This window comes from Hylaeus volcanicus, chromosome 8, assembly GCF_026283585.1.
Source record: "Hylaeus volcanicus isolate JK05 chromosome 8, UHH_iyHylVolc1.0_haploid, whole genome shotgun sequence".
In the NCBI taxonomy this organism is placed as follows: domain Eukaryota; kingdom Metazoa; phylum Arthropoda; class Insecta; order Hymenoptera; family Colletidae; genus Hylaeus; species Hylaeus volcanicus.
The window spans coordinates 5243537-5270159 of NC_071983.1; the positions used below are offsets into that span (position 1 = coordinate 5243537).

The 26623-nt window shown below is 42.3% G+C and overlaps 2 protein-coding genes and 1 long non-coding RNA gene across 3 annotated transcripts in view; 2 read left to right on the plus strand and 1 right to left on the minus strand.

The window, feature by feature from the left end:
* Positions 1-11050, minus strand: part of LOC128881419 (uncharacterized) — a 55345-nt gene extending 44295 nt beyond the window's left edge. The window contains exons 1-2 of the long non-coding RNA XR_008458066.1: positions 10911-11050; positions 5258-5370 (exon numbers count right to left, since the gene is read on the minus strand). This is a non-coding gene — a long non-coding RNA (uncharacterized LOC128881419). The remainder of the gene's footprint in view (positions 1-5257; positions 5371-10910) is intronic.
* LOC128881416 (polycomb group protein Pc) lies at positions 10402-17153 on the plus strand. The gene is made up of 5 exons (XM_054132434.1): positions 10402-12377; positions 13493-13536; positions 13617-13743; positions 13839-14264; positions 14397-17153. The coding sequence occupies exons 1-5, from the start codon at positions 12318-12320 to the stop codon at positions 15018-15020; spliced, it is 1281 nt and encodes a 426-aa protein (XP_053988409.1). The 5' UTR covers positions 10402-12317; the 3' UTR covers positions 15021-17153.
* A 147-nt stretch (positions 17154-17300) lies between these two features.
* LOC128881410 (WD repeat-containing protein 75) lies at positions 17301-26549 on the plus strand. Its single transcript, XM_054132429.1, has 15 exons — positions 17301-18104; positions 18172-18373; positions 18472-18650; positions 18741-18860; positions 18944-19131; positions 19219-19377; positions 19471-19664; positions 19741-19925; positions 19986-20149; positions 20226-20412; positions 20485-20663; positions 20736-20908; positions 20999-21184; positions 25952-26070; positions 26153-26549. Exons 1-15 carry the CDS (start codon positions 17974-17976, stop codon positions 26340-26342), a joined length of 2556 nt encoding a protein of 851 aa, XP_053988404.1. The 5' UTR covers positions 17301-17973; the 3' UTR covers positions 26343-26549.
* The last annotated feature ends 74 nt before the right edge of the window (positions 26550-26623 follow it).

A 26623-nucleotide genomic window follows, 5' to 3' on the forward strand; every position in this document is an offset into this window, starting at 1 on the left:
TCCAACGATAGTTACCTGAAGAATTAACAACGATGGCGTCTTTTGGAGTATTTGTATGAAACGGTACCGATTCGAATTTGCTAAAAAGCGGGTGGGCTCGAGAAACGATCGAACCGGATGATCTCACCTCGAGATATCGATACCGACGCCGAGGTCGTCGGGTCCCGCGCCGTGGAAAGTTCCACTTGGCTCGAGAGAGGCAGGCAACCTGCGCAGACGCGGTACGCGATTTCGTACGTCCGCGCGCAGACCAAATACCGCTGTTTAATATCTCGGCACACGACAGAGATATCGAAACGATTCTTTTTGCGTTCGATTCTAAACAGTTTCGCCGTCCTAAGTTTCGAGTTTCATCGCGATCGGTTGAAAAACATCGACGCTACGACGAATTTCTGGGTAGCCATACACCGAGGCGTACTCGCGCGAAACTGGGACTTTCCCGTGAAACTATCGATACCTCTCGAGTCGAGATCGATCCGTCGACGATCGGTAACATCGCAGATCGAAGATATCTGCAAAGATAGAACCGCAAGGGAGGAAAAGGAACGATAGGAAAACTGACGCGTTTTCTCAGCCTGTGGGTGCTCGATTTTCACGATCGAGATTATCCTGGAAGTTTTAACGAGCTACTCGAGCGATTAATCGCGCTTAACCGTGGTCTGTTTGGATTTTAAGGAGGATGTAAATCAACGCGCGCCACGGTTTCTGTCCGCGAACAAAAGGAGGGTGTGGCGGATTTACGCGAGTTTACGGCTCGAAATCTAAAATAGAACGGCCCCGTAAAGGCCGCCACGGTCGGCGGCCTCTAGGATACGTGAAATTTAAGACGTAGAAAGTCCGCGAGTTTATCAATCACACACGGTTTCGCGCGTGAAACTGCTCGACATCGCTCCCGTTTGACCGCTTCCACTGGCTGTGGAGAAATTACTATTAGCGCACCCGCCAACGTTGTTTAACCTTGTAAAGATCAAAGCTGAATACATCGCGGCGGACAAAGGCAAAGATGGACGACGTTTACTCGATCTAGAAAACTACCAACTATCGAGAGTTACCGTAAAATGTAATAAATACAGAGACGGAGCGGGTAAGCCGGAAGTGTGCGTTTCCGTGTATTGTTTTGTATGGAAACCTTGGAAACAGAGGAGGGAATTAGTTTCCCGTAGATCGCAGATATGTACTATAAATTCTTATGTACATACAGTCAGTCTCGCAAGTATTCGTACCCTCTATCGAAGAAATTTGTCTAAACGAATGATTCATTATAAATATGCGCATAATTAGGATTCACATGTGCGTATCATTATAATGAAAAATTTATCTGGAAACATCAAACCTTTCGAATCGATTTAGACAAACGTCTTCGATAGACGCTACTTACTTTTACATTCTGTAAAAAGCAAGCATAATCGTCGATCTCGCAGTCACCGTCATACGGCAAACAGTTACCGGTATATTTACAATTTAAATTATACGCGTTTCCATAACTTTTCCTCATCAACCTCGCGTTTCGCCTTTGCATTCTACGCGGGAACAATCGTATAAACGAGAGGACGGAAGACCAATCGTAACGGACTGATTTTCATAGCGAAACTGTTGCGCTTCGTTGTAAGCCAACGAAGGATAAAAATTCGATAGAAACGTAAGTGCGATCAGCGGAAACGCAGAAGAGAGAATTAAAGATCGCGCGATACGTACTAATAGCAAAATTATGCGAGAAAGACGGGAATCTGGTTATCATTACAACTGGGAGTAGAAACCAGGTTTTCGTAGAGGTAAATATCATTCCACCGGTAACCGTAGAACATCATTTATGCAATGAAGTTAACGGAAAAAGAACCTATAACATTCATAAATACAATTTCCATGTAAAATGTTACCGCGCAAATTTAATCTAATATTGTACACTCGTACAATTGTCGAGATTTTCGGTTGCGGTCTTTCCGAAACCGCGGGCCATCTTTGTCAGGACTTGGTATTCGTTTGCAATTTTGCACAAGTAGAGGAGTTTATTTTAGCTCGCAATAAACGAAAACAGTGAAAAGTGTCGAGCACGCGAGTGGACGCACGGTCTATCCAGCTTCGAGTCGGACACTGCGTCGACACCATTTCTTTCACGCACTTAGAATTTTAATGGCCGAACCCAATGTCGAAAGCAGCAGTCCTTAATCGCACCGCTTCGCTGCTAGAATTCAATTAATTTCGCGTCAATGACCGTTGTCCAGGGCCTTTTCGATGGACGGTGGTCTGCGACCGCAATGGTACGTAAATAAAATATTCGCGAAAAGTAAGAACATCAAGTTTCGACGCATACGTTCGCGTTGAAACGAAATTCGCGAAGCGGAGGGTCGGAAGAAACGAGGTATCGTAACGAAAAATACGAAGAACGGGATGAGAAGCGTGTCGAATATTTCGCTAAATAAGACCCGCAGGTTTTAAGACTTCCGCTGAAGTAATATGTTTAAGAAACAAAAAACTCAGCTGTATCGGTCGCTATCGATCGTAAGATCTCGAACGGTTTTCCTTTCGCAAAAATTCAACAAAACGAAACGTAGAGAATGTGGGTGGAGAATAGAGGAAACCGAGGCGACGGGGAATTTAGCTCCAGCTCGAAGCTGGTCAGCCGCATTCGTGCCTGGGACGTGTTTCGAGGGAAGGCCCCTGGAACCTGCCGGGCTAACAAAATGGTAGGACCCACCGCGCTGAGATGAAAATCGAGCAACAAGGCCCTGACCGCCTCTGGCTCCTACAGGGTGTACATGAAATTTGGGACTTGTGCCGACACGTTAAATACAGGTATTACACCCATATTTCTACCCTCGTAAAAATGTCCTCGAGGCCTTTCAAAGCATACAGCCTTTGATTTCGTTGTCTTTTTGGAGATAAATGTTTACTTGAAACTCCAAATATAATACAGAATGTCTAGATAAAAGAATATAACCGCTCAGATCAACGTAACGTAATAAAATGTAACGCAATGGTTTTGAAAAGTGAAAAAGAAACTTCGTACATGAAGTACAGAGTCCGTCAACGTTATCGATAGATTCGAGTTACAAAAGGAACGAAAAATATTTTCAATGCAGCCGCTAACAACCCCCCCACTCGTCTAAATTTATCGACAATAGCGCGTATCGCGTAATCGTGGAAGAATCCCAATCTTCCGAATTTTGGCACTCAGCCCCTTTGCGAGCGCGCTCTGCGAACTACTCCAAAAACTTCCACCGCGAAGTTACCATCCCGAACTTGCTTCGCTTCGAAATACCAAGAGTCGAAGACGACGCAAACATAAAAAAAAAGGCAGGTCTTATCAGCGCCAACGGATCCACTAATCCACAGTCGACGAGTTTCCCTCCGCGCGATTACTTAACCGCAGCCTATCGCGATATTATCAACGACGCGACTTCTCCCCACCTACTTGGCGGGAGAAAGCCAGCTAAAAATTGAATAATCACGACGCCTCGACGCTGATACGGCGACGAGCGGTGTCCAACGCCCGACGACGCGCATTGTCTCTGTTTGCGGCACACAAAGCGAGGGACTACCACACGCGTGCACCGCGACATTCTTCGCGCGACAAAAAGGAACGTCCTCGGGTTCTTCCCACGCGTTATCGTGCGAGGCTGCCAGCCAGCAGCCGACCTCGATGTTCGTAAATTTCGGTTGTCGCCCGTCCGCAACCTCGCGCGTTGCTCCGACGACGCTCGCTTCGGGGCTCTTTCAAACATGCATCGACTTTCCGTCGAGCGAAACTTTCGTCCAGGACCGCCCTTTTACCCGAAATACCGCCCCCGTTCGTGAGTATCCAGGCAAATGGTATTTTTGAAAGAGAGCGACACGATAGAACCTCGATCATTAACAAAAAATGAGACTGGGGACTCTTGCAACAACGAAGGCGAACAATCTGAGAAAAAGAAGTCGTACGGGGGCGTATCCCCAACCTTATCTGTCGTTTACCAACCACCTTCGTTCGGAAACGCCGTGCAACAAGGCTTCAGGATAATTATCGTGTAATAATCGTTATTTGTGTAGTATCCGCGCCTCCCGTACCCAATAATAAGTCGAATGAGAATACGGTATTGGTCGTGTAGGTAAAGACTCCTACATTTATAAGATAGAGCAACAATTTGGGGATCTATGCAAACTACCACGAGCCACCATTGCGGTACTACGCAAACCAATCTGTGAATGGTGCGACGTACATCTATCGTTTTTTTTTCGATTAAAGGATTAGTCATTGCAACTCCTGCCCTCTTTATATTTTAGGAAGCGAAAACCTATACCCTCCCCTTCTCTCATAAACAAACCATGGAATATTCTACCGCCATTGGATTCGTACCGACACAAGCCTGTATTCCAACAAACGGCGTTGGTGAACATGTTTTCATCCACGGAATAGTGGAAACAAATAGATATTTAACTCTCCTCTGCTACGGTCGGGTCAAAGCGACTGACATATTAGTTCCATCATTAGGTTTTTGTATCGTTTGCGCAACTGTGAAGACTGAATTCAGTAAGACTGATATCACCCAAAGGTTACAAATAAAAATTAATTTGGTTTTAAAAAAAATATGGCAAGGTCGGATTCGACGCGACCGCCGCAAATTTGTGATCAGAAACCACCGTAGGAAAGGACGATTGACCCTTTGTGCTCGATTTCTTGAACGTACAATTTCAATTTTACTTACATCAGAATACAGCTATTTATTAATTGAAATAATATTGCATCGAGTCATGAATGTTCATAGATGTTTCTTTACGAAGTAGAGTTTTTGATTTTACAGAAACTTATTATAAAAATGGACTGGATTTGATTCCATAGAAAAATGCCTCGGGCACGAAGGGTTGAACCTTCTAATGACCAATTTGTACAAAAGTGGAAAGCAACGAAGCGACAAAGTAAAAAGTGGCGAAGTAGCCGAATATTAAAGTAACTCACTGTACGTGGGAGCAGCGGCGTTCCGCGCGAGGCAGCGGAGCGCACTTAAGCGCCGTGAGAGGAGTTCGCGCGATAACACGGGCCCGATAACGCTCGGGACGTATACACTCGCTTCACGGTTGTAACATCGCGGTGAGCGCGAGTCGCCGCGTGTACGTGCGCTCGCTCGCCCGCACACGCTTGCACGGTTGCACACGTAAACGGCAGTCGTCTCTGTACGTGCTCGTACACAAGGCGCGGTGCGTCGCTCCGTATAAAGAGCGGTGCATTGCGCCAAGCCTCTGCGCCGCGTGCTCCCGCCGCTGAATTAATAATCGAACTTACGTGGGTAGGTGTTCGTCTACCGGGTGTCTGCGCGCGTACTTAAATCGCCCGCGACGACGAGAGCCACTCGATCACACCGCGGACTGGTACGCCTTATCGCGATGAGAGACCGTCTGAAAACAAAGTGGAAATCGTGTCACGTTCGTTGCGAAAACGACGCGTTAAAGAAAAACTGTATTTAGGGAGGAGGGTGAGTAGGGGGATGTTTTCATCGGTTTCATGTTTGGAAAATCCTTGAGCTTAAATGAAAAGGACGAGTCGGACACGTCGTACGGAACCGACCTTATACCTGACCGTGGCACGCGCTGTCCTTAATTAAGGGGCACAGCGAAGGGTTTGTTGGTGCAATATAATCTATCCTTATGTTCCCGCAGGTCTCGACAGTAATAACGAAACAACGGCGCTAATATTTAACGTAGTCGACGACCCTCTTCCCGCCAGTCTTCGGGTACCAAGTCGCAGAGTCGTACCCCTCGCGGTACCAACGAGATAAAGGCCACGTTTCTCGAGGAATCGTTGTATCAAAGTGCAGCTTGTATCAAATATAACCATCGGAACGTTTTAATCCGCAATATTACGTATGGGAAAAGAGAGAAGAAAGAAATTCACCACGCTCTGTACGCTACGGCAGGAAGAGATTTAATGAGGTTCCCTTTGACTGCAACATGCGCGCATGTGTGGTATTGTTTCGATAGAGGTACAACGGGAGCTCGATTAACCGATTTAATCCGAACCGAGGCGAATCGATTAAATCGCGATCCATCGCGTAATCGAGACCAGAGAAGAAATAAATGCCAAATTGGTGTTTTATGTAAGCGCCTACGATTTATCGAGACTGCGTTAATTTCGCAGAATTGCTTTATTTCGTGGAGCTTTTAACGCTTTCGGAAAGAGGAGGAATCGGCTCCGTGTCTTAACGTTAGGAGAGCAAGAAAAATGTTAGAAGACTTTTTCTTATTAAATCCGAAAAGATCTCTTTGACCCGGCGACCCAATAGCGAAAAACTAAATAAATACAGAACATCGTAAATGAAAATGATTTTCTCGTAACTTTTATGTTAATGGCTAAGCGAATAAACATTTCGATGCTGATAAAGCCGTGTCGACTAACGAGTTCGACGTATTCCATATTCGCGACGTTTAAAAATACAGGAAAGCTTTTGGAGCTTTCGGTAACCGTACGTTTCTGAACAAGGATCGTTCGTTTAACGCGCAAATAGTTGCAAATTGCTTCGCGCAAGTACCACTTCACCCGGTTACATGCTACATACCGCTGTGGAAGAGGATGTTAACCTACTCGAATTGAACGAAGTTTATCCACGAACAAGGATGTTACCGATCGCGCTGTAAAACTACCAGATCGACGTTGTAAACGTTACACCACGGAAAATTCCGGTCGAAGACTCGCGTCCGAGTATCGGGAATAAAAATGAAAAATGTAGAAACATCTGGAAACGATTATCGATTTTAGAAACGTCGAAAACAGAGCGAATCGAATATCGTTTCTCCACGTACGTAATTAAACTGTCGCGGGACGTCAAGCGATTAATCCTTTAACAGTTATAAATTACAAAACGCATATGTCTTCGAGAAAAATCAATAGCGCAATTCTGTACGAAACGAACAGCGAAGACTACGTATCAAAATTGAGAAGTCAACGAATAATTCGGTTTATTCTAATTTAATTCCACTAATGATATCGCTGGAACGAGAAATCCAGAAATATCCCACGCAATGTAGGTTACAATAAAATATGCAATAATGTTAGAACCGGTTAAAATGTGTGTTTAATTACAGACACCTTCGTATCGCTTCGTTCGAAAGTCAATTAAAATAAAGAACTTCTAAAGAACTTCTTCGATTCAACGTCGGTCAAATATTCCTAGAACACGATACACCATATTTATGCACGCGTGGTAAGAAGCCTTTCATTTGGAAACGTGTCGGTATGTCACGCAAAAAAAAGTCACGGTCGGTAATCTTCCGAATGCATCCGAAGATGTCTCCACGGGTCTAACCTAAAATGTCACTTTTCTCGAAAACTAATCGTCGACTCGCGACGAGCCATATATAACTAAACATGAAACATGGTAGAGAAGGGTATGCAAAAGATTTCATCGCGATATCGTTAGCGGATTCTGAGATATTAAATGGTCACTTTTTCCAACCTGGCTGCTGTTCCAGCTCGGCTGTCCCACTCTCTCTCCAAGCACCACGCGCTTCGTCAAATCCGCTCGAACGGTCTTTGCGTGCGAGTTTCTCACACGATTTAATCGCTACGAAAACTATTCTTGCTATGCACTTTTCAACACTCGAATTAATCCCTCCACGGTCGATCGCGATCTACGAATGACCACGTAAACTGTCCTGAACGTAATGGAACGCCTGAACGACCGTAACAAAGAAGAAGACTCCATTAGTGGTCAATCGATACGGTCGATACATCTTCGATTATCTTTCGATACCTCACGACATCTAGGGACAAGAGGTCGATCTTGTAAGGTGCGTTTTCATCTAGGGTTTCTGTCACATTGTACGGTTCGCAGTCCTGTCATGCATGTATTTGTACGATATTAAAACGATAGAAAGGATGCTTATAAATATGAAACGTTCGATCTGACGATAATCGCAGCGACGAAACGATGCAACGTCGCCGCGTATTGTCTGTTTCATGGTTATTAGAATCCGTCGTGCTCGGATCAATTTCGTGACATTCGCGATCGATAAGCTTCGATTCGACACGGTGTTTCTAGCAACGTACACGCTGTATTCGAGATCGAAAGCTTATCGTTAACGTAGTTCGCGTTACCAATTCTCGATTCGTTTTACGGCTATTACTACTTAACCGACGCGTACAGCGATTACTTAACCTATTCTCGTATCGCTATTTCTTAACCTATAGCTTCTTTTAACCTTAAACGCGGTAGAGGGGTATATGGAATCGAATAGTTGCAAACCTAGCACGGTACAGATACATGGCATCCTAACAATCCGCGAGAGAATGTCATGCACTACGGGAGCGGTTTCGATGTTCGATAGTAGATTTTTCAAAAGACATACTACGTACTATTCGATTTAGATCCACGAAGAACGCGCCACGCCCTGCTTTCGACGTTGCCGTGTGCGCGATGGACGGCCCGCATAATGAGAAACACGAATCAGTGGCCTCATCGTTCTCCCGTATCTTTGGTCGCGTGCGCTGCGGCTTCGTGCGCGTTTGCCCTTGCTTATCGCGTTCTTGCGCAGCTTTAATTAACTCGCCGCCATCTCTTGGTCGCTATGCTGTTTCTAAGCACTTTCGCTCTTTATGTTTATTTTACGAAAGTATATCTCCTCGTTCGAGCCATAGAAACGGACTTGTTTATCTCCTACGTAGAGGGCACAGTTATTGAATGTGGCCGTTGTGCACCATAGACTACACATTTTAAGATATGCGCATATCTAAACAATCCATGCAACTCGTGATTTACCGTATCGATTCGATCTATCGTATGAAGTTGTCCAGACATCGGCAACTTGGTTCAGTTGTCGATACGCGGCTTCGTTCTCGATCGCACGGTCTACTCGAATTAGAATTCTAATTCGCGTTGTCATTAGTGGAACGATCAGCATTTCAATCACAAGAACAGGAGATAATACGCATGCAATAAACACTCTGATTACGTAATCGATATATTCTAAAATTAAAACAGTTCTCATCCGGTATTTATCGATATTTACTGTGCGCATCGTGGCATGACCATGGTTTTAGTCTAACGCTATCGAACATCGACTGCAGCAGTTCAATCGCGACGATCGACGCGAAAGAAGCTAGACGCGAAAGAATCTTCTTTCCAAGAGGATCGAGGAGGTTACTTTAAATACGTAAAATACGGTAGAGATGGCGGAGAACAAAGGAGAGCATTGGTTATCCCGCGAAAAGAAGGAAAAGGAGGGAACAAGCCATAAGTTGCGTACCCGAGGCACGCCATCTACGTTGGCTTTGTATATTCCATGGTTACGCAATGTGCGCGACTCGAGAAAATCTGACGCGCGACGCGCGCTCGCATTTTTTACTTTTGTGCCACGGGCTTGTGCAGCACTTCGTACGACAATTGATTGAGTTTAAAAGAGGGACAAGACTCGAATCGGATGGAAAAGAGGGAAGGGGAAAGCGAAATCGTGAAAGAGGGTACGCGACTACCATCCTGCCACGATCCGTCCAAGCAAGGGCACATCGGGCAATAGAGACGGATTACGAGAGCGTTACGAGCACGGTGCGAAGGAAGAAAGGTGAAGGATGAAAGGAGAAGGGCGGAAAACGTAGACAAAGAGACGAAGAAAGGGGAAAGGTGCATGGACGGAGAAAGGGTGGGGAAGAGCACAAGAGAGGAAGATCGGTCTCGGTGCAAGAGCGTAGTGGTTATAAAGAGAAGCGGCATCGCTGCACGGCTACTTGGCTCTCCAGGGCCAGGATATTTCAATACCGACGGTGGTCGGCCACCGCCGACGCGGGTACGGAGAGGGGAAATGGTTGTGACGATGTGCGCTCGTATATATGTAAATGTATATATGTACCTTCCCCTCGGGCCCCTCATCCGGGTGCCCGCCCTACGCTTGCACATACGATATATACGACTTTACACACCCGTGGGCGTTAAAGAGAAAGAGAGCGAGAGAAACAGACACGACGAAGACCGGTGGGCACAGTAGCGCTCCGCTATTCGGGTTTCCTGGATGAGGGGAAGAGCGATCAGGAGGGAGAAAGAGTCTGTCTCTGTTTTAACATACAGAGGGGGAAAGTTGCGGCAAAACGGAAAGGCTGGTGTTTAGGGGACTGCAGGGACGCGCGCGGCGCGGTGATGGGGACCTCGAACTGAACCGTCGACCGACGATTGTCTGTAATCCCGCCTTCTCGGCGAGTCGAGGGGAACCGACGTGGGCTGTGCCACTCGTTGATTGGTCGACCCGCCGTGCGGGGTTCGGAGCGTTGGTGGCGCCTCGGGAATCCGACCAATGGAGCGCCACCGTCGTGGCTTTTTTATCCTGCTATTTACGCCGAAGGACGGAGAAGAGCAGGCTCCCCAACTAGCTCTCTCGCTCTTTTCGTATCTCTCTCCTTTTCCATTGCTCGACCGCTCTCCCTGTGTGTTCGTCGGCACGGGAGAGGACACTCTCGTTTCGGGATCCGTTCAAGTTGCACACGTTTCACGAGAGGAGCGCCGCCCGTATATTGCGACGCGCTCTAGTCTACGTCGTTTGTACTCGATACGGTACACGATCGTCGTTGCGATTTCGTCGAATAATCGTTTTCGAGCGTCTATTTACTGTAAAAGCATCGTATGCGGCGACCGATGCCGTGCAGTGGTGTTATGTAGTGTGTGACAGTACGTCACAAGAGGATACAGTGTTGCCAGATCGTGGGCGCGAATACACAGCAAGAGCGGTACTTGGATTCGGAAAAATAAGTAATACAACCGCGTGTGCATTTGCGAAGAGACATAAGGATCGATTCGTTACGATCGCGATAGAAAATCGTGAACGTTACGATAGGACTGTGCATTCTCGAAATAATCGGTAGTGCGCCAGTGACATTTGGTGCGGTGCTATCGACAAAATAAAACCGGCAACGTCGCATCGACTACTCTCGCACACAAACGCACGCATACACGTACCTAGAAGGGAACTTGGGGTGGCTGGCTAGCAGGCAGGCGGCAGGCAGGCAGGCAGGCAGGCAAGCAAGCAGGCAGCTTTCTTGTTCCGAGGACGGCGCTCCTGGTCGTGCCGTCTCTCTTCTCTACCTCCATTGCGCTTGCTCTTCTCTCCCTCTTCTCTCTTCCCCTCTCGTCCTCGGTCACTCAATCACACTCTCCTTGTTTTACTTTCTCTCTCGCTCTTACTCGTATGCGGCGCACGTACCGTTGAGAGCTTCTCCCTCCCCCTTTGGTGGTCTTTCTCTACCGTTACCCCCTCCCCTCCTAACCTCGAGCGGGTCGGGCGAGTCCACTAAGCTTGCGAGGGGAGTTCGGCAGACCTCGGCTCTAGTCGGCCTCGATCTGCAGAATGTGCTAGACGCTGCGAGTCGATCGCTCCAGTTTTCGAATATTCGCATATAGAGGACCTGTCTTGTGTTCACCGGGCTTGCATACCTCTTTCCGCGTTTCGTTCGCGGATCCACGAGTCGCTAGTGCCTGTATCGACGTTGATTTTCACCATCAGCTTGGGACGCACTCGACTAACGTATATCCGTACGACGGCCATGTTTGGTGTTTACGAGGTGAGGGGGAATCGCTGACGTCACGAGCCCCGATCTTGCACGAAGGGAGCAGCAGCACCAGCAGAAGCAGAAAACGTGTTGCCGGCCAACACACACACCAAGTCCGTACACAACTCCGAAAAAGACGAAACGCCGTCGAGTGAGCCGAGTGCTCGACGTATATCGTACGCGAGATTATCGTGCGTTGAACACGCGAAGAAGGAACTCACGGCGCGCAAACTGTGCCGCCTGAAATTCCCTTCCCGATGGGACGTGCGTGTACGCCGACTTCGCTCGTATTCGCCGGTCTTACCGCGACTACTAGCCTTTCAAAAAACATCGGGCGCATTGCCGCCTCGCCGCTGAAATAGCAGCCACTCTAATCACCGTCGGTCGACTCTGATCAGTGCGGAAAACATCGAGCAATGCCGAGCGTTCTCGTATTCGAGACAACACGTGCCGCATCTTGCCCCGCGCGATTCTCATCGAAAATGTTTAACACGTCGAAGATGCGATCGAATTGATCGCCCTTCGGTAACACGTGGTCATCGTATTGCGAGTTGTGCAACGTCCGCGCTAAAACGACGACGGAGCTTTCCGAGCCATCGGTGTAATTAGCGCTACGTTTTTCATGCTGAAACAACGATCATTTTGTTGTGTTCACGTGTGTCAACCCAATTGAATTGAGTGTTGTGTCGTGACCGATCGAGTGTTGGTACATATGGTGTTACATTGCACAGTGTGGATTATTAGTGACACGCATCGCTCCTTTAACGGATATATTACCAGCTCTCGCATACGTCTAACGAACAAGGATTAAAACATCATGGATCTGGGTGACAGAGTTTACGCTGCGGAACGGATTACGAAGAAGAGGGAAAAGCGGGTAAGTAAGAGAACTGCTAACCGTCACCGATAGATAGCGCCACGAGATGGAATCTGTTTGTCTATGCGCCGTTGCCACTTGCTCCCCCTTTCCGCGATCTCTTTCTCTTTCCCACTATCGTTCGAACAATTCTGCCCCTCCCGTAGCGATTTCTATCTTACACGATGCTTCCCGATATCTTCCGTTAAACCTCGTAGACACGTTTTTACCGATACACTCTCCTTTCATACAAAGAGACATTGTACTATTTTGCGCGTACTCACATTCTCACATTTTTCTCTCGATACGAATTCAGAAATTTGATTCGATAATTAATTCGAAATTCTCCAAATTTCGTACGCTACGCCAGATGTTCTATTCGTTGGTCGTGCAAGTATCGGGTATCGGTATAAATTTTAAGGCTGTCACGGTTTATACGGAAATGTTAGTGGTTTCATCGTAAGCCGGTGATCTTCGAAGTAGTAACGACGCGTCGAGGCTGACAACGTTGTAAATCGACATAAAACATGCGAGAAACTTCTCAGCTGCGACCGGCTCATGCGCGATAAACCGACATGTCCTATACCTGCACAGTTATGTCATTGTTTTCCAACTGTCACACTGGCTGCGCACCGCGACCGGTCGGCATGCTTTCGTTCGTTGGCCGACGGCCAATAGGTGAGCCGTACGAGCGGCTCTCGTGGAAGTCAACGCCGCCCGTTTTATCGACCGTACTCTCTCAGATGGATTCGAAGATCCGTTCTTTGACGCAGACGCGCGAAACGGATTTCTACGATCGGCTCGATTTCGACCAAGAATTTCATTAAATTAAAACTCACGATGAATAAGTCAAACTCAAGATATCTCTGGGCTAACGAGTAGCCAGAGTGAATCTCTACTAACGGAATGCCTCGGACATACGCATAACGCGATATACATACGTTTTGGAGTAGAACTGAATTATTCGGAAAGCGTGGCGCGCGACGTTATTACAGAATCTTTTCTTAAATTCATCTCAGAATTGCGTATAAAACTTTTGTGGCAATGGTTGTAAACGAACAAATTTATCGCAACTTCGTTTTCATAGAATATCGTTGAAAGTACATGTATGTAAATAAGTTGTTTCTTGTTCGCAGGGCAAAGTGGAGTATTTCGTGAAGTGGAAAGGATGGAGTAAAAAGTAAGTCGAGAACAAATGCGATCGAATTATTATCAGGCTCGTTCAAAGAGACGGCGAAAGTAACTATCTTCCTGTTTCAGATACAACACGTGGGAACCAGAAGAGAACATTTTAGACGTCAGGTTAATCGAGTTATACGAAGAAAGTCAAAGAGGAGGGGAGATCCTACCTACGAGAAGACCTAGGCGGAGGGATACCAGATACAATGTAAGATTATTTGTATGTTATAAATAATAAGCGTTATCGTCTTTTCGTTATAAATAAAGTAAACATTAAAAATATTCTTTTTTTCGTACATACAGGAACAAGTTCTGGCCAATTTAGTCGTCGAAGAAGAACCTGGTGGAGACGAAAGGGTCGGGGAAGATAGCCAGGACGAATCGACTACGGGTAGTACGTCAGCTCCTCGCTTGAATCCCGTTGCACCTGACGAAGATACGCTTCCGAGTTCCCTCGATGGCCACGAATCACCCACTGTCCCGGAACTGTCGGCGTCCGCGTTTAGCGTCGATTCAGATAGCTCCAATAGCAGCGTGGACAGTCCTCTGCTGCCAAGGAGAGAACCAACGGGTACAAAAAGAAAGGCTGAAGTTCTCAGCAAAGAATCGGGGAAAATTGGTGTTACCATTACCACGAGCAGTCCCAGCAGCGGTAGCGGAAGTCCACCACCAAATAAGATTCCTCGGTTATTACCTCTGAAAACTAATCCTTCGTCTCCTCCTTACCACGTAAGTATTCATTTATCATACATGGATGTTTTTCAAAGCAGGAGACGTCTCGCATTCCAAGGGGACCTCGAAAGAAGATAGTTTGTCTGAAGAATTTCGAAAATCACGAAGGTGGCTTTTGTTCCATTTCAGAGTCACAAAATTAACGGTAGAAGGCCGTCATCGTCCAGTGTGAAGTCGACACCCGAGGAACCGCTTCCAGCAGTACCGACGACACCGGCACCAGCGACGCAAGATAAAAAGCGTCCTGAAGCAGACGTGCCACACGGTCCTCCACCCTCGCTACCGCGTGCACCACCGGCACCTTTGTCTCCACAGATAGACACACCTCTGGAGCAACCTACCAAAAAGAGGCACTTGCCGGAGCAAAAACAGGAGAAGTCGAACGGAGCCGTGACGGTGGACGCGAACGGTCACAAATCGCCCAGTCCTACGGACTCTTACACGAATAACAACAGGTTACCGACAGTCGTGAACGGGCATCATAGTCATAATAACAACAACAACCATAATAATAATAATAATAACACAAACAACAACAATACGTCGAGTTTAAAGCAAACGGAAATCACGAAGACAGACGTGTACGTCCCTCTCTCCAGTCCTGGTACGGATTACTGGCACGCGAGGAATCCAGTCGCCGACCAGGTGTTCATTACAGACGTCACGGTGAACCTTAAAACCGTTACCATCAGGGAGTGTAAGACTGAGAAAGGATTCTTCCGGGAGAGGGATCCGAAAAGCGATATCTATTAACGTTCTACGAATAGAGTACTTTACTGTGAATTTTATCGAACTACTGTAAATATAAATTATTTTCACACGTCGAGTGGTAAGCCGTGGATATATTGACTTGTAACAAGCGATTCAACTTTTCTAAGAAACAGACTTCGCGGGTCGCGAAGGATCGAAGGAAATAATTCACGAGATAACTCGCTGCTCAGTTTACGGTATCGCATCGTACCGAACGAAGTTCCAAATGCCGACAGAAAAACGATACGCGAACCTGAAATTCGATTCGTCGATTTTATTCGAACTGAAAATTTCATAGTCAGCTTCAGTATTCAAAGGGAATGCGTGTAAATCAGCGACAAAGATAGTAAGACCATCATCGTACAATGATGGTACGTCGTGGGTCTCTGTCTCGTCATGCGATTGTACACTTATACATTTTAAAACGCTTGATAGACCTTAACTCTACTAAAGATCTGAAACAACGTTAGAGGATATAATACATTTTCTCATTGATTGCATTTCCGCTTCTATTAGAATTCAGCAAAGAAAATTGTGTAAAGTAATTAATTTCGAATTTTACTATGATAAATGGTACAGATCTGGAAAGAAATATTTTTCTAATTCGTTTTTAGAATACGGAATCAGCTTCGTAGAAGCGAATTTGAAACGAAAACAAATTTTCAAGTACATAAAAAATAATGTTGTTATATTGACGACGTATTTCTCGGAATTATGATATTCTGTTGTATTTACATTTAAATATTTCATTTGTTTTTTCTTATAGTATGTAATACCGCGTCACAAAAGGGTATATCATTCGTTTGTAGATGTTAGATTCATTTAGAGGCATAAACACATTGATTTCTTCGAGTTGTTGGTAGCATCACATTTTGAATGCACAGAATACAAAAGCAATGCATGTTTGTTAACGGCATAGCACGCAATGACTTTCTAACGTATAACGTGTTTCATCAGTTTCCGATTTTGTTATGAATTGATTTCGTGTTATTTAATGTTAGCTGTTGCATTTTTTTTATACCGTCAAATGTTTTTCATTTGTATTTAAGGACTGACTGCGCATAAAGTGTTCGATGAGATGCTGCGCGCGATTCAATTCCAACGGTATCGAAGAATCTTTACGCATATCCTGAGAGCGCAATTTTACTTCTTGATGGGTTGTCGAGTGTATCACCAAATATATGTTCCACCTCGAACGATCATCTTGAACATAAATTGAGTACAATAACCAAATTCTAATCTTATCGAACTCACACGCTACTCGAGCATCATTTAATTTTAACGACTTCGCACCGTACAGTTCGCGTGCACTTTCAGAACCAGTAAATCCGTGATATAGTTAAATAATATAAGTGTAAAACTTAAAACATATATGTTGCTTATTTATTGTAACTAATATAAAAGTTTTTAGGTTTTTACGTTCTTAGTATAGTATTATTAGACTGTGTACGCAATGCGTCCCGTTAACGAAGCCTGAAAAACGAGTAAACTTTTCTGTGGTACATTAGAAACAAGAAGAAAAAGCCTTCTTATAATTTAAAATATTGGAAGCACTATCATGAAAGAAGTATTCTAAGACCGCTTAATATTTTTTTTATAGGTTATGCAATCTAAAATGGTGATTTATCTTGTTAAAAATGGGGCTATTTGTGTACAATTAAGTCGTGATTCCTTGCAATGCAGATTGCACGGTATCCAAGTACACATAAATCATTGTAATGAAATATTGTATATTGAGAAGAGGTATTCTGTATAAAGTGTAAATAGTCAGAAACTTACACTCTATAATAACAGAGCGAGATAATGCGTAGCTTTAGACCTTTCAGTTATTAATTGTAAATAGACGAAGCGAAAACCCCTTTAAGTTGTAAATGTAAATCGCAACTGCAGGTCTAGAGGAGATCCTTTTTAGCTTTAGAATTTTGAGATAGACTGTGCGCGTACCTTCGATATTGTTTCTGTACTTATAGAATATTCAGACTACTTATACGATACACATGGGAAAAAAAATGATAACCCAGCGATTACGCAGGCATATACGATATGTGAACCCCGGTAGTACCAAATTCAACGGTAATTTTAGTTCTGTCTGGTACAGATTCCTTATATTTCAATAAAACCTTTACTTGAACTTTGCCCGCGTGCAGTATTTGTTTTTCATCCAATCGAATCTGTACGTATGTACGTTTTTATTTACTGAAACCACGAAACCTAACCTTTTTTTTAAGTTTCAATTTGAGATACAACAAAATATCTACTACAATTTTAAAAAGCAAGTGGCGATCTCAACGGCAAAACGCTCAAGTTTGTAGAGAAATTGATAATTTACCAGTAGTTAACTATACCATTTTACTATTCTTAGATTTAATTTGAATTTTCTTTAAAATACTTCGGATAGATTGTATTGTCAAAATGATAAATCTAACTTATTACAATGTCTTACCGTTGTTCACGAATTATATCGGTACACGATACCCTATGAAACTGTACCTGTCGGTATATTTCAAATACACCAGCAAAAATAGATAGATGTCGTTAGTATAGAATCAAGCAATGTGAATATATACCTAATTGAACTGAAATACAATTTCAAATTAATATATTATGGTATTCTTACGAAATGTGCAAGAAAAAATTGATTTTAATTGTGTGTTATTCTAATAACAAGAAACCTGCAGTAACGATTCTTATGTGAAGATTCATCGGCAACAGGTATTTCTCTCAGCACAGTTGCATGAATGCCACCTGAAGTTCGTTCAAGTGTTTAGATACAAGCAACAAGCCATGTGGTCGGCGTTTGGTTTGGTTATTTAAAATAACCTTTATAACACGTGTTATTATCAAAGTATTATTTTTTTACGGTGAATTTATACGTTCTAGTGTTATTAATGCATGGGGTATATTATCCCAAGCGTAATTATAAAATATACCAGTTCTTTACGAGTCGAGCAACAAAATGCAGATGAAATTAAGTGCGCGGCGTTCGGCTGCAGGTATCGATGTTATAGAAGTAGACGATTTAGTTCTAACGAGAAAAGGCGGAGGTAGTATAATTGATCAACGACCACTCTTCTCTCACGATGGAGAGTAAGTATTAATTTAATATATACGAAACAGCGAAGACAGCTCTTTCCAACTTGTTACATTCTTACAGAACATTGTATATCGTGTGGAAACACGTTATAAGGGCTTACAGCACGCAAACTGGAGACTTTGTAAGAGAATTAGAACCAGCAAATCATCGAATAGCAGGATTAATCGTACATCCTGAGAATCCCAACATTGTCATTGCTTGTACAGAGAATGGGGAACTGAATTTTTGGAGTTGTCAAAGTGGCATTATCACTAAAAAATTAGTATGATGAATTTTCTCTAAAAGTATAAAATTACATATTTGTTCAAAGTAGCATTAATATTCTACATAAATTTGTCATTGTTTTTGTTCTTCCTATAGAAATTAAAATTTCAAGAAGATCCTAAAGTAAAAACATTTCATATTGTTAATTATAAGACACATAAAGGAAATGAGCTACGCCAAGTGCTTATAACTTATATTTCTAAATGTTGTACAAAAATCTATGTAGCATTATTTGATCTAGACACTGGAGTCTGCACAAAATCCACGTGTATATTGTAAGTAAAACATTCCAAAATTCTTTGCTAACAAAATAATAACAAAAAATGTTTACTTTAAATGATGTTTATTATTATTTATTAATACAGAATCGATTCTCATGAATATTATGTTGATATAATTGGAAATCATGGAGATAATTTAATAGCTGTTCTTCATGACCTAGACTTACATATATTAAATCCAGCAAGGAATCTTATTGATAAACAGTATGTAGTATTATGTACTTATAAGTAAAAGCAATAAAATCTAATCAAAAGTACTTACATATTATTCAATTCTATAATCAAAGACACAAAACTGGAAAAACGGGTAGGATACCAACATGTATTGCTGGACACCCAGAAGAAGAATGTGTCGCCACAGGAGATTCAACTGGTCGTGTAGTAGTGTGGAAGAGTTTGTTTCAAACAAGACCTTATACAGGAGTCTATCATTGGCACACATTACCAGTGACAGAAATAGCATTCAGTAAATCAGGTAGAATATAGAAATTTTAATAATTGTTTAGGCTTTGACATAACAATGTATTTAAAAGTTATTGTGGCAATTTTGTACAAATTACAGGTGGACATATGTATACTGGTGGAGGAGAGTGTGTACTAGTAAAATGGGTTTTAGCTAATCCACAGCAAAAATCATTTCTTCCTCGGTTACCAGCACCTATTAAACACCTGACTATTGCTCCAGATAATTTATATGTTGCTGTTTCTACTTTAGATAATGGTAATTGCGTTGTTCGGTAATCGTTATAATAATGCCTTGGCTTCTGTCGTATAATTTATACTAACGATGCTTTACACTTAACCAAAATTGTAGGTATTGTAGTTGTAAATCCGCAAAAAAAGTTGACGTCCGTAATACAAAATTTCACATGGGGTGTAGCTTTATCTTCTCAGGAATTATTTCCTGCTGGTCTTGTCGTCGATCCACGTACAAATTGTCTTGTTTTGAATAGCCGTACCGGACACGTTCAGTTTTATAATACCCATACAAAAAGTTTATTGTACAATGTGAGTACTAATGCAAGGTGCAAAGCATTATACAACCAATTACTTAATGTTAATTTAAATGTCGTTAAAATTTTAGGTAAATATTACAGCACAGAATTTTTTAACCCAAGAACGTAGTTTAATTATTGTAAACACAGAAGTTACAAAAATAGCTTTAAATCACGACGGCACGTGGATGGCAACTGTCGAGGAACGAAACGATAAATTATCTTGCGTAGAAGTAAGACTCAAGTTTTGGATGTTCGACGCTAAACAACAATTGTAAGTATGAAATGGAATTATTTTAAATTCAGTTATAAGAATTTTATGCCGATTTGGTAGGTTTACATTGAACACATCAATCGAACTACCTCACGAGGGGGGTATCAATGCTTTACATTTCCAACCGAGTACTCCGTTCGACGAAGAGGAAGCGTTAGCAATTACGACTGGTCGTGACAAAAAATTCAGATTGTGGCATCTTATCGAATCTTCATCGACGAATAGTATGTAGAAGTTATGTTCTTTCTTATTTCGTATATGATAAATGATTAAAACATTCTAAGATAATTTTTGTTCTAGAAAAAACAAAACATTGGCAGTGTCATAGTATAGGAGATTATAGAAATTTGTCTGTAACGGATGCTGGTTTCTCGATAGATGGTTCATTAGTTGGTATTGGTTTTGATTCTAGCGTGACGATGTGGACACCTGACACCTGCACGTTTAAATGTAGTCTTACGCATAGTCAATATCAATATCCAGTGACGTAAGTTCTACAAAAGTAATAACGATAATGATTATATACGTAATATTAGCATTATAACCTATATTTTACTAGACGAATCGAATTTGGAAGACAAGAAGCTTGTCACCTCGTAGTAGCCGCTTCCACACAACATATCGCTGTGTGGAATATTTTATCCCTTACGTTAGTATGGAGTGTGCCTTTGAAAGTTGCGACTCTTGCAGCCGATTCAAAATCCACCTACATGGCCGTTTTTACAACCGATAATTCCCGTAAGCTTATTCTCTTGGAAGGTACATCGAATGTTGCTATCTTACGCATATGAATCTACTTGTTTATTTCAGTGTTTGTATTCACACCGCAAAAACCATCTCCCGTTTACACGAGACCAAGTGTTATCGAGAATAATTGTTCCATCTTGGGAGCTACTTTCGTGCCACATCTACAAGAGAAGCGAGATTCGTCACATAGGCACTGGCAACGGAAATCACAACTTTTCTTTTTGGATTCTAATCAAGTACGTAACGCGATAAGCAACTATATCACTGCCTCATACTTTGAAAAATGTCTGAGTCGCTTAATCTTAACCCATCTGTTTTATGCATAGGAATTGTTAACATTAGAACCAGAATCCGAAGTAACAATTTCTCTCGAAACTCTATCCACGAGTGCCACGGTACCCAGTACGGCTTTCGGAAGTATGATAGCAGCGAAAACTACGTCCAGCAAGGAAACGGCGACTCCGTTCGTGCACGAACAATTAGGCGTATCGGGAAAGGGAATGGTCGAAGAAGTAAGTGTTCTAAGTACATGTCATACAAATTTTTTTTTCCATAATGCGTAAGGTATAACGAAAGATGTCAGAGTCCAACAGGTAAGTTAAATCCATTTTAAAATACATCTGCGATAAAAATAATTTTATTCTAGAACACATTCTCATCCTATAATGAGATCAAAGCGTATTTATATGTACAGTTTTCCACGTACATAAAAGTAAATAAAAGTAGAAATAACATTAATAACTTACTAAAAAGGGCAAGTTTGACCGATTATTCTGGTTATAAATGGTTATAAACAAAAAAAAACTGAATAAGCTTTCTTATTATTTCATCTGCTTCGTCTATTTCATCTTCACGATACGGAAACTGACCATGAACATTAGAGTCTTACAAGTACAGTCTTGAACTAATTAATGCACCATGAAATATTATATTAAGAGGACTTATGGAAATTGTATTGCTTCGTTTATCGGCTAGGTGTGGTTTTACATTATCTCAAAGTATTTAAACAAGTTTACTATACGAGGTTAGATCTCGACGCGTTAAATAAATTTGAACATATGCAGTAGAACGTTCAGAATAGGTGGTCTATAGAACTTGAAGTAAAGGGATTTGTTGATAGTCGTCCATCCAGGATTTCGGTGATTTTGTATTCGTCAGTGTTTCCTTCCCAAGCGGTAATTCCGACAGCGGCGCACGAGATCGAATTTTCTGTAGCGCAGACAATGCCATTGCGGGATCTGCCTCATGTTTTCGATCGCCTGCAAGTTATACATCTGTACAAAAATAATTGACGAGCGTTTAATACTTCATCACCTCCTTTGACTTCGAGGTCCCATGTACCTATATTTTCAAAGACGAGTAACCCTCGCGTCTTCCGAGTAAAAAAAAAGTTTTCCCCAAGGATTATATGTTAATTCTAAATCAAGCTACTAATTAATTAATTCCATTTGAAGAATAGTTTAGGTCATAGAGGATTAACAAAACTCAAAGACCGATCGTCGCGCGGCGATGCGTAAATAGACATAATTATCGTTCCTAAGCTAATTATAGTTGAAAACATCTTAAAGTGACTCTCGCGAGCGGCTTTCTGTTTACAATATCGTTGTAACACCTACAGTTCAGTTCGATTAGATATACCAGTGCAAGTGGAGGAAAGAATTTACACACAAAGTCCATTTATGCTTGTATGTTATCATATACGTCCCACGTGTCCGCGACGAGGAAAAATCAGTCTTATTTATACTTATTGATTCCGAGGATGCGCTGTTGCAACGGTTAAAGGTTCCTCGCCGATTCGCAAAAATGTTTTACAATGGCCAGACGAATTGCAACACGATTTCTGTATTTAGTCTCGAGTTTTACTTAACAACTGTTCTGTAAACAAATCTCTATCGGTTGTAACTTGAATATCAATGACCGAATTATGTCATCTCAAACGAAACTTGCGCAATCTTAACGATAACATTTCGTGAACGCTGGAGTAGCGTAATTTGTTATGATCGTCGTTTTTAGAGAGCGATCGAAATCAGTCCCCGTGGTCAGCGAACCGTGTTAATTTCATAGAACATTGTTACTTTTTCTTTTTTTTTAACAACACATCTCGATTTCAAGTTTTCTGGGTAGCAAGATATTGTCATGGTGACTCACTTTGCCCGTCTTTCTAGGCTCGTCGATCTTCTTACTGTCAGACAGTTTCTTGTTCGTTACAAAGAACGGAAGTTTACGAGTCAAAGACCTCAAGTTACAGTCTGTCTACTCATTTACTTTCAACACGTAGCTAAGTTTGATGGACGGAGAAGGAGATAGCGTTACTCATAGGATCAAACTCTAAAATCTTCGCTACCGAAGAGAATCCGGACGCGATGGAACGTCTGAACTGACCGAAGAAAATACGAGAAAAGAGGTACTCACCATTTCTGGATTGCTGGCAGGGTATCCAGAAGTAATAGCCCCCAAAAAGAAGATAGCCACCAAGATGCACGACACAAAACTCCACGCTGTAAACTTCATTCCCAAAACTCTCTTCAACAAACGTAGGAAGGCTTCCGATTGATATACACTTCAAGAACAGAGAGTCACCTCTTTCTTCCAATGTTTCCTTAAATAAGAAATCGTAAGAATTAACACCAGCCGAGGAACGTCCAGAAATTGTATTCTTTAGTTGCAAATATTCCATTTACTTTATTTTTATTCAAATGCGATGAAAACGTTAGCTGGTAGACTGTGAAGCAACGTTCGCTAGGATTCCCTCGAGGAGCGACGAAGAGTGAGTTCTTGCTTGATGGACCACCCGGTGAGAAGCCGAGGGGGAAGAGTTCCTTGCGTGCTCGAACGCTCGACGTAGGACTGACTTTGGGAAGTGGCCTCGCCATGATTTAATATAGGAGCTGCTTCACCGCACTCCCACCCTCTCACGGCGTTCCAGTTGTCCCTCTGACCTAGGGTATTGTCTTTGTTGGAGAACCTTCGACACGCGTCATTCAAGGAATTATTTTCATCGTCGCTGATGTTTTCCGTGCAATGTGACGTCGCTTCTGAATCAAACGTAAAAAAATCACGATTCCTATGATCGCCATTAGCATTGCAGGCATGACGCCCAACTGCTGTACGCACAAGAGACCTCTGGTTGTCTTCTAAGGGATATTCATTTTTTCTTTTTTCGGGTTAAAAGTGGGTAGTACTCGAGTACAAGCTATCTAAAATATTAGTTTGAAACTTTGCACCGTCATTGGTACACATCTTAACAAATTACATAATTTTTTTTATAGATAAGTATATAATAATTTTGGAGATACAAGCTGCTTGCGCAATCATTGTAAGAATTCTATCGAAAGAAGTCATAAATATTGCCCATTTTTTTACTCAAAGTACGAGGGATATCTACTCTGAATAAAAAGAAAAACTTAATTAAAGCAGTTTGTTTCTACTTCAGAGTGATAAGGGTCTCGTGATTATTCGAAGAGCTAAATTCTAGAAATAGAATCTTCGACTCTTTCACGAGTACACGTGGGAGATTGCGATATCATAGCGGTCGTTGCAAATGTTCTCGAGAACAATAAGATCGGTTCCGCAGTGAAGCTTCGAAATTTCGACGTTCGGTGCAAAATCAATATCGAGTTCCCATGGAAGTTGTTATCGCGGGAGCATGCAACAAGTACACGCTTGCCTGGACTTTGCGAGCATTGTGAATGCTCGAATTACAGCGATAACATCAGCTCCTCTGAAAGTTAAATCTCGTCCCATTTGGAGACTTGCCTTAGTCTGGAGGCTAAGCAAATTAAGGATCATCACCAGGGGCGGTCCTTAAGGCCGCAAGATCGCTAACGATAGTATCGCGAAGAACGTGGACGCAACGTCTAATTAATTATAAACGATTGCGCGCATTATATCTATACGTCGTCTTCTATTGTCTCTAATCATAGTCGGTATTGAAATTTTAAATAACTAAAGGTGTAATTATTTTACAAAGATGGTCCCGTAGAAGGTTCTTAAATCATCATTTTATTAATTTTTGGTTTTCTTAAAGCTTTTTTGGTACCATCCGAGAATAGAGCGTGTTTTTCTTCTTGTTAAGAGATCTTTTAAGGTGTCTCGATGACGTCATAATGTTAAACGCCACGCCATGTAATTAATTACGCGCGTCTACGTTGTTACTGACGGTAAACGGATATCCGCTAACTCGTTGCTTTCGTTCTTACTTTACAAATTGCGTCAGTTCTATGGAATTATCAAGACTTTGTTTGTCATCTCGTCACATTTTTCAGAAGAATCGTCGCAAAGACGAGCGTATTCTTCCTCGTCATTAACGCTCAGCTACATTGAAATCGTAACTAATTCACCGTAATCTTTCCCCCGATCCCCGGTCCCTATAAATATGACAGAATGTGTGCCAGACGAAGGTAAGTTTCAATTTTAATTAAGTTTTCGATACTTGGCGAAGATTAACAAGCAGCGACGAAGTTCCGCTGGCTCACGAAGAATCAAACTTTCGATGGAGCGTTCCTTTATTCAGTCTCGTTACCGTGTACAATGGAGAACGTGGTTTTCAACTACGGAATTGTTTGCAAACGTTCGGGTAAAACCAGGTCAGGATGTACCTGTTGGCAAGCCAGGAACAAAGTCTTATCTCTCTCGGGAACTGTCCTGATTGTTACGTTACCTATTAATAAAATGGTATTCTCCGCGTTAGGGCGAACACGTTGTATCTATCGATAGATTGTTCGAAACTAGTTAGTTTTTATTGCACGTTACGTATTCATCCCGTGATATTCGGTGAGACATAGTCTAGATTATAGACTCTAGAACATAACTATAGCGTAACCGTTTAAATGAAAACTGAGAAAGATGCGTGAGTCAAGCACGTACGGATCTTTCTCGGTGATATCTCTTCTTATTTTCTTAACGTGCGCCGCTTGGATGAAACATGCGTATTTCTCGCGACTTTCTGGCGAAAACTGGTGTATACTGCGACAAAGATTCGCGTAGGCTGCGAGAGACGCGTCAACCTAGATCTGAAGTAGAAGATTACAGGAATTGCAGAAATTTTCGTTCGGGGGTGGGCTCTGCGTCAGCCTTAAAACTAATTAACTAATCGGCTGTCGCGAGCGTTACGAGTGTGACTGAACTGGATGGACGCACGTTGAATTTGTCGTGCATCTCTTTCAAACAGGAATACTTTCGTATCAATTTCTTTTCTCGATGAATAAAAAAAAAAAATATTTATTAAAAATATTCGAGTTCTTGGAACGACGTGAACGAACACTAATAACGTGTTTCAGCTCCTCAGCGTCTCAGCCCACACTTTGCCGCATATGAAAATGCTTTGTACATCGTTCATTAACTCTTTATTGATGTCATCGACATCGAAAGCTCAGTCAGCGGATGACAAGAACGACAGGTACGTTAACAAAGGAAGAAGTTCTTCTAATTTCATTGAAACTAACACGATTGTTTTTCTTTTTTCTTTTTCTCTTTCTTAGGGATGATAGGATGAATAACATAGGGGAATCGACAGACGACAGCGACGATGAGTTCATACGACCAGAGAAATCTGTATCGTCACCTGTCGTTGAAAACAATATTGCAGATGAAACAAAAGTAACGGTCGTCGACCGTAATTGGTCTTTCCTAGCGACCATACTTCCAGACCAAGAAACCATCAATGATTAATTATAAAAAAAAAATAGATAATATTATTTTTCCCCGATTAAGCCCCTGACAATTAGAGTTAATTTTATCGCATCTTTAAAATATTTATATGAAAATGTAATATTCAATGAAAGTTCGTCCAATAGAATTGAATTCTTTTAACTCGTGCAACTCTCATTGTCAGCGGCTCAATTGTCTACAAAAGGAAATAAAGAATCATGAAAACCCTTTGTATATTATTTATTACATGTTATGTGAGAAATATCATGTTTACATTTATATATAAATATTGTACGTACACA